At 30.2% G+C, this 13346-nt stretch overlaps 1 protein-coding gene across 1 annotated transcript; it reads right to left on the bottom strand.

Moving 5' to 3' along the window:
- Positions 1-354: 354 nt before the first annotated feature.
- On the bottom strand, positions 355-11325 carry LOC111910842 (E3 ubiquitin protein ligase RIN2-like). Its single transcript, XM_052769090.1, has 10 exons — positions 11092-11325; positions 10930-10992; positions 10489-10616; positions 10298-10397; positions 10073-10191; positions 2066-2159; positions 1812-1914; positions 1545-1708; positions 1333-1389; positions 355-531 (listed from the first exon to the last, which is right to left on the bottom strand). Exons 1-10 carry the CDS (start codon positions 11323-11325, stop codon positions 355-357), a joined length of 1239 nt encoding a protein of 412 aa, XP_052625050.1.
- Between the last annotated feature and the right edge of the window lie 2021 nt (positions 11326-13346).

Here is a 13346-nt window from a genome sequence, read left to right as displayed (position 1 = left end):
ACCCACCCACCCACACACACACACTCGCACACACACACCCGCACACACATACCAACCCACCTACACACACACACACACCCTCCCGTACACACACACACCAACCCACAAACACACACACACACATACATACCCACCAACGCAGCCACACACACACACAAACACACTCACACACATACCCGCCCACACCCCTACAAACACACACCCACACACACACAAACCCACACCTACCCCCACCCCCACCCTCACAGACACACACCCATACACACACAGACCCACACATACCCCCACAAACACACACATACACATACAAAAACACACACTCGCACCCCCAACCACCCAACACCACCACCACAATCACCGACCTACCACCACCACTACTAACCCGTCACTAGCACCACCACCACCACCGCTGCCGCCGCCATCACCACCACTACTGACACAATTGCCGCCGCCACCACCATCGCCTGTCATCACCACCACCGTCGTCGACCCGCTACCATCACCGCCCCCACCCACACCCACATCCACACCCTACCACCGCTACCGTTTTCTAAAAATAAAAACCGATGGAAAAATACACATCTAAACATGTTTTCTAATTTTCTAAAACTGAAAATGAAAAACGAATAAGTTTAACTAAACGCGTTTTCTAAATTTTTCAATGAAAAATAAAAACGAAAAATGAAAATCGAAAAGGGAAAACAAAAAACGGAAAATGAAAATTGTTTTTCCGTAACTAAACGCAACCATAACTTTTACAGGAATGAATGAGGCAGAAGGTATCATGAGGTCGTTTTTGTGGCCTGGGTAAAGGGAGATGGTTGTTTGTTAGCTAGTGTTGCTTAATTTGCATATGCGGAAGTCATAGAATCTAGTTCTTTAAAAAAGTGAAGGGAGTGCAACCATTTGCTTGTGGGCATAGATTCTTGAAGTTTTAAGGTTCAAACATACCCTAGCTACCAAATATAATACTCCCTCCGTCCCAAAATAATAGTCCACAGACAAAAAACACACAGTTTAAGAAAACATTAATTATCATTAACTTTATTAAAGGAAATAACAGTTTTACCCTTCTGTTACATTTAATTCTATGGTAGTTGCGTTTAATTTTATGGTAATTTAACTAATAATGAGGGGTATTATGGTAAAAGACATATTTATTTTTAGAAGTAGACAATTATTTTGGGACAAACCAAAAAGGAAACATGGACTATTAATATGGGACGGAGGGAGTATATTACAAGGTTCCTACATATCATTCTATTTCGAAAATCTAATCCAATCATGCATATATAATCACTTCATGTTGCATCAAAGGTTCCCTCAGCGCACCATTCTTAACGAGATAATAAACTCCCGCATACGCATCACAGCTGCACTTAACACGCCCTGCATATATATGACATACATTCCTTAATTTAAGCAAAAGCATGCAGCTTGCTGTATTTTTTACTTTTGGATCAGGGGCTGCTGAAAAAGGAGAGGATAGTCACACAAGATAAATCGCTGGACAGTAGAATTAGAACATATAAAAAAAAACTTACTTGTATAGGTAGGGTAAGCATTGCATCAACAAGAGGAAATGTCATGTCATCAAGAACTAGAAACCATATATGCATATAATGACCAAGAGACATGAACAAACTCATAATGTCTAGGAAAAATCCCACATCCCGTAATATAATACGCTTTTGTTCCCATAGTAAACCTACACATATATATACGAGTCATATATGCATGTCTAGAACAAACAAGCCAAACAACATGCTAGGCCAAAGGTAGAATATTAAAAATCATAGATAGAGTCTTGCCTGCTGCCATATCCAAAACCTTTAATAATTTGGAATTTGTGGTGTTGCGTGGTGGGTAATGAAGCCATATATCAATCAGTTGAAATCCATGAAACAAAATGGCCTAAAAGCAATATAATGTATGTAGATTAAAAAAAAACAGCCATGTTAAGAATTGAAAGCCAAATAAGATATAAAAGAAAACAAAATGCCATAACTTAATTAATGCGGATGGAATTAAAATACACAGGTTGGTGTATGTACAATGTACATACTTGTAGTGTTTCCAAAACAATACTTAACGGCTCAAAGAATAACAACCAAAACAGAGGCGATGGGACTATTGTTGTGTAGCTCATTGAATACATCCTGCAAATATGTAAAGAATAAATCTAGGAGATAGGTAAGCATGAAAAGTGATAATTGACATGGATGCATGATGGATATATCTTCTAAGTAATTAATATGCAAGTAAACAAAAATTATTATGATATCTATAAATTAATTCATAAAATAGAAGAATTTGAAAGAAAATACATACGTACCAAAGTGAAAGGAGATTGACATTCATCAAGAAAATAAAATATACTAAAAGAAAAACAGATATAAAGGAGTAAGTTCAGTCAATTTCAGAACGCAATTCATTCAGACATTCAAGATGTCTCCTTGTTAGCGCGTTCACCGTCTGTACAAATAGAAAGTCAAAAATAATATCCATTAGTTTACCATTTGTCATCACACCCTGACCCGACCCGGTCCCACAAGTGTGTGTGTATATATATATATATATATATATATATATATATATATATATATATATATATATATATATATATATATGGTTAAGTTCATATGAGATCATTATATTTTGTGAGACAATGGGAAATAATCTTAACCATTCATTTTAGTGATAAAAAAATATTTTTAAAATCCAAAATAAATGAAAATTTTCGATTTTTTCTTTTTTAATATTTTTTTGTCATTTAGATTATCCAAAAATAAATAAATAAATACTATTTTTTTCGAAATAAACATGAAATATATTCTAATAGAATATTATACTGTAAATATTCAAATCGGATTTTTAGAATATTCTATTAGAATATTATACTATAATTGTTCAAATAATTCTAATGGATATTAAAATATTCTAATAAATCTAACAATTTAGTAGAATATTAAAATATTTTATCATATCCAACAATTTTAGTAGAATATTAGACTATTCTTACGATTTAAAAATTCGATTTAAATATTTATAGTGTAATATTCAACTATAATATTTCACGTATATTTAAAAAAAACGGTAATTTTTTTGGTTAAATTAAATAACGAAAATAATATTTAAAAAAAATGGATTTTGCATTTTACATTTTTTTTTAATTTTTTGATTTCCAAGATGAGTAACTAAGATCGCATCCTCATGTCTCGTAAAATTAACATGGTCTTAAAATAATATTTAATTTTTTATTTTGTATTTTATATTGTGTGATTGTATGCATAAATGTGGGTCAATCAAAATTAAATAAATAATTAAATAATTAAATAAATGAATAAGCGTAATTTAGTAATTTGTTTAGTAACTTCCAAAAATAATCCCTATAATCATGGTATTGACTTATAACCTAAATAAATAAGCGTGTCTTCCTAAATCTCCGACCCGATAAAGCCCTAGCATCCTAGAGGGTATCGAGGCTTTCAGATCGTGTTCGGAAACTCCTCACTGATCATCCAAAAATAATCGATGGGGGAAAACCTCTTCATCTTCATCTGATCAATGATAACGCAACCCGAACGAAATAGAAGAAGGATTTGGTAAAGGGTGGCTTGGATTTGTAACCGGTCGCTAGTAAGAGGGGTGATTGGCTGTGGTGTTGATGGGGTAAACGAAGAGGCATCGTAGCAACGACGGACGCCGGTGGAGGGGGTCAGCCATTGGTCTCCAGTTAGGTGTCGCGAGCAGCAGCAGTGAAGAAGAAGGGGGTGTTCGGTGGGTTTGCTTCGACGGTGGTTGAATGCTACGTGAACAAGGTTTGATCAGTGGGAAGAAAAGGTTTCTGATGGGGCCAAAGAGAAGGAAAAGGGAAAAGGGCCTTGGTCTTGGTGGTGATCGACGAGCAGGGGTGTGGGGATGGACGCTCAGCGACGACAGTAGGCGGCTCTGCCACTTCTTCCTATTTTTTTTCTGGTGAGGTGTGAACGAAAGACAAGGAAGTTGATGAGTACATGTTTATTCCTTCTTTTTCTTATTTTGACCGATTTACTGTAAACCAATGAAGTTTAATCTTCAAATGAGTTTTTTTTTTTTTTTTAATTTGATTTGATTTCAATATATAGAATGGATGTTTCGGTTGATTGTTTGACATAAATCAAAGAAATTTTGGATGTGTTTAGGTTTATTGTCTAATTCTTTCAAGGTGTAATATTTTTGGTAAATTGGGAATTTGTTATGATTGTCTAATTTTTAAAGGAAATTGAAAGTCGTTTTGATGCACACCAAGTGCTCGCTAAAATGCTTTAACTGAATGATATTTCTTCGTTTATAGTATTCTATCAGAAAAGAATATTTTTTATGATAATCATGAACATATTCTATTAGAATGTCCGAATTTGTATAATTATTGGTAAATGAATTCCAATTCTATCAGAATGGAATCACGAATTCCACTTATGTTGGAATGGAATATGGATATTTTTTCTCACTAATTTATTCATTGGATTTGTTTCCACAGAAATTGATGTTTGAAGAACGGACCATGAAATTTGAATGACGCCTCTTAGCAACATTATTCTTTTAGAATGTATTAGTGTCTTTGTTAGATTTGATGTTTTTTTTTTTTTCAGATTCGAAAGTTTTTTTACTTTTAATTTTTAACAATAAATGTAATTCTTAGCAATTGTTACATGTATTATATAAAAATTAATGTAATTTTTGGTTTAATTCTTCAATTGATGGTTCGAGAATTTTGTTATTCTACAAGAAATTTTTAAAGTCATGATCAAGAAATATGTTCAAGAATATTTTTATTATTTTATGGTTCAATAATATTTTTATTTTTGAACAAACTCAAACATATTCTATCAGAATGTTCGAATTAAAAACCTTATAATTCGAAAAATTAGATTTTTAAAATTAATAGAATCTATAATCCGTTAAAATATGCAAATTTCGTTTATTAAATCTATATTAATTGACTAAAATATTCTGTTAGTTAAATTAGATAATATTTTTCAATTATATTTAATTCAATAATATGTATTAATCATTTTTTTTAATAAGTAAAATGATTGGCCCATATTTATGCATCTCCAACCCACCCCCGAACTCCATTTTCCCCATTTCCACCTCCATTTTTGGAGATATGAATAGTATTCCCCCATATATGGGGGAATACTATTCATATCTCCAAAAATGGATGTGAAGTTTTGGTTGCCAATTTCAGTCTCTATCATTTTTATTTTATACATTTCTAATTTATTTTATCTACTAATTATAATTTAAATGCAATATTTAATATTTAAAATATTATGTTATATACTAATTTATATTAATTAATCATAAATATAAAGTTTAATTAATAGAGGGTGTATTTGACAATATATATAAGTTATAAAAATGGAATATTCTAGGAATATACTTTTTGGGATAAAAAATGGGGTAAAAATGAAATAGGTTGGAAATTAAACACTATTTACTACATTTTTTTACTCCATGTATAGAAAAAATAAAGATTGGTTGGAGATCGTCTAAATAAGCATACCTTGCTCGTAGATAGTGTGACCAACCATATTGACCAGAATTCTGCATGATTTAGTGTTAGTTGGACTACAAACGGAAGAAATACTCCCTGCATATATACGTAAGTAATTAATTAAGGACAAAACCAACTTTATATATATATATATATATATATATATATATATATATATATATATATATATATATATATATATATATATATATATATATATATATATGGAAAAGTTCAATAGAAAACCATAATTATGAAATCTTCAAGGAACCAAATCTTTTTTTTAATTTCTAGAGCTTATTCTTTATCGAAAAAAAAAATCTAAAAATATCTAAATTCATATATTAACATTGTGAATGTGAAAAATATTTTTCGGATTCACCGTGTGAATCCGGATTCACGTTATGAATTTTCGATGATTCACATTGTGAATTTGACGTAAAAATATCGAATTTTATATCATTGTAAAAAGAATAAAAAGTTATGAATTTCTGTATTTTTACTTTTTTTTTTATAAAAAATAAGTTCTAAAAGTTGAAAAAAAAAATTGTTCCTTGGTTAATTATGGTTCTCTATTGAACCTCACCCTATATATATATATATATATATATATATATATATATATATATATATATATATATATATATATATATATATATATATATATATATATATATATATATATATATATATATATATCACAAAACTTTATATCACAAAACTTTTATTTGAATTTTTTTATCAAAAAATCGCAGCATTTTTTACAATTTTGCTGAAAAAAAAATGAATTTTTTTTTGTAAAAAAAAATGAATTTTTTTTTGTAAAAAAAAATTTTCAATAATTTTTTTCAGTGATTTTGACCTAAAAGTTATGATTTTTTGATAAAAAAAACTCAAAATTTTTTTTGTGATCTCTAAGTATTTGTTTTATGCATTTTAATGATTTTTAGAATTTTTTTAAGGTTTTTTGTTTTCCATAGAACCTAAACCTATATATATATATATATATATATATATATATATATATATATATATATATATATATATATATATATATATATATATATATATATATATATATATATATAAAAGCTAGCTAAAGATTCCGAACTCAGAAGACACAAGTGGCAGTAAGTCAGTGAGTAGCTGACTACCTTGTAGATTACATACTTAACTAGTTGCGCCCCCAATTCCTGAGCTTCAATATGATCAGTTATCTGAATCCACATCATAATTAAGTTGAATAAAATTCCATCGACCAATAATGCAAATGGGGATATTAAGCTGATAAGATACAATATCATCTCCATTGCCTGCGCTCACTATGGTCTGTGTGGCAGATCTCAATAAAATCGACCTGCTGCCTGTATGATCAAAATACCACAATATTATTTACTAATTAGTAACTGATATGCATCATCATTTAATTAACTGACATTATCTTCTAATGATCTTTATCACATGATGATTAGAAAACAAATATAATATGGTGTTAGATCTCAACTGTTCAACCTGTATATGTAATGTTTATGTTTATATTATCTTTTGGTGCACCAATCTACATAATTCATCGAATTTTTGTCACTTCATCCTCTCTTGATTCATATTCTTTTATGGAAACTTCTCAATCTCCAATTAATTCATATTTTTGTCCATCCTCCTCTCTTGATTCATATTTTTTTATGGAAACTTCTCAATCTCCAATTCTTCTTAAAAAATTATCAAAAATCATATTAAAATCAAACATATTAAAGTTAAACAAGATCCAAATCAGACCTCCAAAAATCCATCATAAAATTTAAAACAAAAAAAAATGTGTCATACAGTATCATTTAATTTTATATTTTTCTAATTTTTTTGGGTAGGAGACATACATGTTTAAAAGGTGATAGATATCAAAGGCATGTAATTGTAGAGCTTGGGTGTAACATCGACATGGTCGCGATTTTTTTTATGGTTTGATGTGGGAAGTTATTGGTCATTTTTCGTAGATTTAATGGAGGTTTTTTAAGCACAGCCATGCAGTCCAACTGTGGACCAAAGATGCGAAGAAATTACACTTTGGGGACCAATTGTCTGAAAAAGAAAAAATCTGGTTGGAAGTCATAATTTTACATGCCAAGGGGGAAAAGCTGTAAATATTAAACTAAAAACACTGAAACGAAGAACTTCAAAGTTCATAAAACCCTTTCTCTTCTAAAAATACTGCAGAGTAGAGAAGAGGAAACATGTATATTTATGAGCTAATTGCAAAATGTCGATGAAATCAGGTGAAGAAAAATTACCGAAGCTTTCTTCATCCAAGACGAAGATATCAAGTCTCCGGCAGAAATTATCCAATCTTGGCTTGGCTCACACACACGAAGACAAAGAGAGAATATTGGGGGGGAAACAAAGAGGAAAACGGTATAAAAGAAAAAGTAAAAGCTGAATAATTTGCCATTTCTTCTTCATGTTCTTGCTGTGTCTGCTTTTTGTCCTTACCAGCTTCTTTTGGAATAATTTCGTCTTCATTGACACTTCTTCAGGGTTTATGGTTCAACCAGTTATAGTTCTGCTCAATTATTATATGTATTGTCATTGTTATTTGATTTATCTTATTTTTAACACCTTCTAAACCGAAGTATATAAGTCAATGACAATGAGAGCAGAGAAGAGAGGTGCAATATATGTATAATTTGTTGTATGTTGTCGTGCAGTCATTTGGAATTCAAATCGAATTTCAGGGTTATTATATAGTAGAATCTTGTATAATTCTAGTACTACACAAATTAAACACAAAACTACAATTAGCAAAAAAAGACTAGCCACGACTCCACATTGTTGTATAAATATTTGTGCCAACTTTTAACGATAACTCATTGTTTCGTTAAAGACTTAAAGCTTAAGGACCACTAATTAAATAAAGCCTTGAGCCCAAATGTAATACAGATTAAGCGCAATCAGTAAAGGCCAACGTAAGGACTGTTTAATCTTTACCTCTGGTTAGTGTGGTTCACAAATATCGTTTTAGATAAAAAAAAAAAATACGGTTATTAAAAAGTCGGTTTTAATCCTGATCATAAATTAAGGGGTTCTTTAGTCTTTACTTCCGGTGCACAAAACTTGGTTTTAACAGAAACATGTTTTTTTAACGCTTTAGATTGATCGAATTTTGGGTTTCGGTTTTCGATCAAAACCTATTCGGTTTTGATTGGATTTTTTCATAGTTAGATTCTAGTTTCAGATTCGGCTTATCCGTTTTTTTTTTTTTTTTTTTTTTTTTTTATTATTATTTTTTTTTAATATCAGATAAACCTATAAAAATATAATTTTTAAGTTTTTTTGAAAGTTCAAATTCACTCCCACCAAATGATACGTTATTATATGTTTGGATTTAAAATATTAATATAATCGGATAGAAATTGGTTTCTAATCCGATAAAAATTTGTTTTCTCCCAACCTATTAAAATTTGGTATAAAAAATTATTTGTTCCGAACCTGTTAAAATTCAGTATCCTAGCTTTTTGAAATCCAATTACACACTGCCAGATCGAATATAACATATCTGGTTTTAAAAACAATTATATAAAAAACTGATTTGGTTTGTTTTCCAATTTTTAAACAATCTGTCAGGTTTGTGCATCTCTACGTGTAAAGAGGTGAACAACGAAACAAATTATTTTAAACAATCTTTTTTTTTTTTTATTTTTTTATTTTTTTTATTTTTTATGTATGAAGGTTTTAAACAAATTATTTAGTTTTTTAGTAAATGGTGTACAATATCATTATTGTTGTAATTAAAACGACATCATCAATGCACACTTCTATGTCAAGTGGCTCCCGAACTAGTTTTTTAAAATTTGTAAAAACTAGTTAGGCTATTTAAGTTTGGATAATGTAGTATAGAAAATAAACGAGCATATTGATTCTTAGAGAATATCAAGATAATTTCTTTCAAGCCATGATTACAAACCAAATGTCCACACCAGTGATTTACAAACAGAAACCTTAATCAAACAACTTCACATGTTGAATCCAAAGTAACTCATGATTACAAACCAAATGTCCACACCAGTGATTTAGTCGCTTATGGCGACTAAATTCTAGGATCTACAATGTGATAAAATACTGTAAATAAACTTACAAACATAACTATATAGATGATGGTTGCCATGGTGATTAAGGCCCAACAATAAGGCAATTAACAAGAACTGCGTAAGACATACATTCTTGTAAGCAAATGTAGTTTGATATTTTTTTTCCTTTGGGGAAGGGGTGGAAGAGGAGAATAAATACACAAAAAAAAGCACTTGAAAGTAGAATTAATTAGAAGATATCAAAGAACTTACATAGGAGAAGCATAAGGAATGGCATCCCATTAAGCCGCCATATTTGCACATAATGCTCAAAAGCCATTGATAACGTCATAATATCTAGGAAAAAGCATACATGCTGAAATATAACACGCTTCAATTGTGAACCTGCACGTAAAAGTCATGTCTAGAATACGCAAATGAAGGAAATAAAAATAGTAGAATAACAAAAAACAGAGTCTTGCTTGCTGCTGCTGACGTATCCATAAACGTTAATAGTTTGGAATTTGCTGTGTTGCCTCGTGAGTGATGAGCCCATATATCAACCAATTGAAATCCAAGAACCAAAATGCCCTAAATTAAACCAATATGACCAAGTTGACCAAAAAACTTATTATAAGCCACGTTTTGAAAAGTTACAGATCACAGGAAACAAAATTATATGTCAATGTGTGTGTACCTGTAGTGTTTCGAAAGCAATACTAAGAGGCTCAAAGAATAATACTAACAAAAACATAGATGATGGTATTGTTTGGTAGATAACTAGACACATCATTATCCTGCAATAAAAAGATAATTACATAAATCCTCTATAATATGCAAAGCGACTATGTAAACTGAAACGCGTTAAGAATTATAAAAAATGAATACCAAAATGCATCGAGAATGAAAACCACCAATAAAACATAATATATGCCCAAGTGATTCCAAAGACTTGCATAATTAGGAGAAGATGTATTCAACTGTTCGAGTCGCTCCCTAGCTAGAGCTTCAAACATCTGTAAAATGGGAAGTAAAACCCATAAAATTTTCTTTTTATATGCATTTTACACTGTTTAGAATATATATATATATATATATATATATATATATATATATATATATATATATATATATATATATATATATATATACCTTCAAAGTGCATATTATGGTCAACCATGTTAACTACAATCCTGCATGAGGCAGTGTTAGTGGGACAACAGCCGCAAGAAATGTTCCCTACAAAATAAAATACACAGTCACCATATCATTGTAAGCCGGCTAAAAGTACGTATACATCATCCATATAGACATACTACTCGTGCCTACCTTGAAGAGAACATACTTAAATAGTCGCTTCACCAATTTCCAAGATTCAACAAAATATATCGTCTGCATGAAAAAAATATATCAAGATACAATATCTAACGAATAAAACATTAGTGTGAGACAAGAATATAGTAGTGATTAAGATATAGAAAACATGAATACCTTAAGAGATATAAAGATGAGTGTATAAACGTTGAGGATAAAGTTGAGCACTAAAGCAGTAGTGATATATGGATTTTCCACTGCACATTTGGCAACACAAAAGTGCAGATAATGTTCACCCATGATCAAACCGTCTGAATTTAGTTTCACATTAGAAAGTTCTGTCCAAAATTGGAGGCCTAGAAAGCTCAACACCGTACAGACTGCTGATATAAAAAGACGCATCATCTTCATTGTTCACGACCTGTAACAAAATATTAAAAAATTATTAACTGATATGGATATTGTCGAGATAATTTTAACAAATACTATCAACTTTTAACCGATTAAAATTTCACTTAGGAAGGATATTATATATTTGATAACTAGTTGTGTTAAATAGAAACGATTACATCGAAAGTTTACTTAAATTTGAAATCTAAAATAAGTGAAAATTATGAGAAAAAAAACATACGAAAAAGAAATAAATTAAAATTATGTGCTTAGTTATCAGACTCGTATATTAAACGGGTTAGTTATAATAATATGTTAAATATAAAGGTTTAAACTGTAAATTTATTTGAAATTGAAATATCAAATTTCAAATTAATAATAATTATGGTTTGTTTAATTTATAGAAACTAAATTAATGATATATTGAAAATGTAAAATAAAATAAATGACACTAGGAAAATAAATATATATCTCAAAATTATAACAAAATGACAAGGGGTCAATTAAATGAGAGAATGACATTTAATAAAATTATTCTTATTTATCAGAAAAGAATTTTAACATATTTTTGTGATTTCATATACTCTAGCCTTCTTTAATGAAAACCCTATAAAAATTCCTCAATAATTGCTTAGTCTTCAACTTCAAAATCAAATCAAAACCAAAACTCTTTAAAAATAACTTTTAATGCTTGTTAGATTGTTGTTGACGATATTTAATTTTATCTTTTTGGGAAAATGACTTAAAATACGATGGAAGTTTCAAATTCAATTTTATCTTTTTGGGAAAATGACTTAAGAGACAATCGAAGTTTCAAATTCGTTCAAAAAAAAGTCATTCAAATATTATATGTTCAAAAAACACTATCAAACTAAGACATATGTTCAAAAAACACCAACGAATTACATGTTTTGTTCAAAAAACACCATCTCTATGGTTTGAGGTAATTTACATATTTAGGGGGTGTTTGGGATAACTTTTCAGACCAAAAAGTCATTTTTAGAAAATAACTTTTTGATTCATATCTTTTTTCCAAAAAAATGGTTTTAAAATGTGTTTGTTTAAACTTTTGAGGGGGGAAAAGGGAAAAAAAAGGCAAAAGTTACCAAAAGTCACACATACGTAACTTCTTACAAGCCTCCTTTTTCTTCTTCTCAAAAAGTTATTTTAAAAGATTTTTTTCAATTACCAAACAACTTTTTAAACTTTTGACTGTTTGGAAAAGCCAAAAGTTTCAAAAGTCATTTTAAAAGCAAAACCAATTAAGTTTCAAAAACGTTCATATTACCCCAATTACGTTTTTATTGTTCATAAAAAACCAACGAAATAATGTTTTTTATTATAAATCCAAATAAAGTTACGAATAAAAATAACATTTTTTAATGGTGACCGGCATTTGTGGGTTACGTTTCTTTGTTTACCGGTGATAATCTGACATGGATTTTTAAAACACATTACATCAAACATAAGTGCCACAAGGATATCGATTCACCATCAAGGGTTCTCAGTGAAGGGTGAAATCGATATCTAGGGTTCTTACATAACGGAACGGTTCAACGTGGGACAGTGAAATTGATTTTTACAGAAGGTGAAGGTAAGTTAGTCGATTGTGCAGCAAGGGTTCTCAGCAGCAAGCGTGTCTCGTGACTCACTCAACATTGATGTCTCGTGCAGCAAGCGTGTCTCGTGACTCACTCAACATTGATGTCTACCATCAAGGTGTTTTTTCTCCTAATCCCTTGGTTTACTTTCATCCTGATAAAGTACCTGTTATGGGGCTAGATGTACGTAACATGGATTTCAAGAAGTTCAAGACCTATCTCCAAAAATTGATCAACAATAGATGTCGGGATATGTATTACTGTCTTAAAAATCGGTCCCTTGTAGATGGGTTAAGGGAGCTCATGGATGAAGATGATTATGTTAGGTTCCTTGATGCTGGGTTTGATGATGATGATAATCAAATAAGTATCTACATTGATGACCATCATGAACCCTTACTAGATTGGATTGAAGAAGAAAAAGCTGAAGAATGGGATAGT

This window comes from Lactuca sativa, chromosome 2 (genome assembly GCF_002870075.4).
Source record: "Lactuca sativa cultivar Salinas chromosome 2, Lsat_Salinas_v11, whole genome shotgun sequence".
Taxonomy (NCBI): domain Eukaryota; kingdom Viridiplantae; phylum Streptophyta; class Magnoliopsida; order Asterales; family Asteraceae; genus Lactuca; species Lactuca sativa.
The sequence above is the reverse complement of the archived record's forward strand: the minus strand, read 5'-3'. Positions and strand labels throughout refer to the sequence as shown.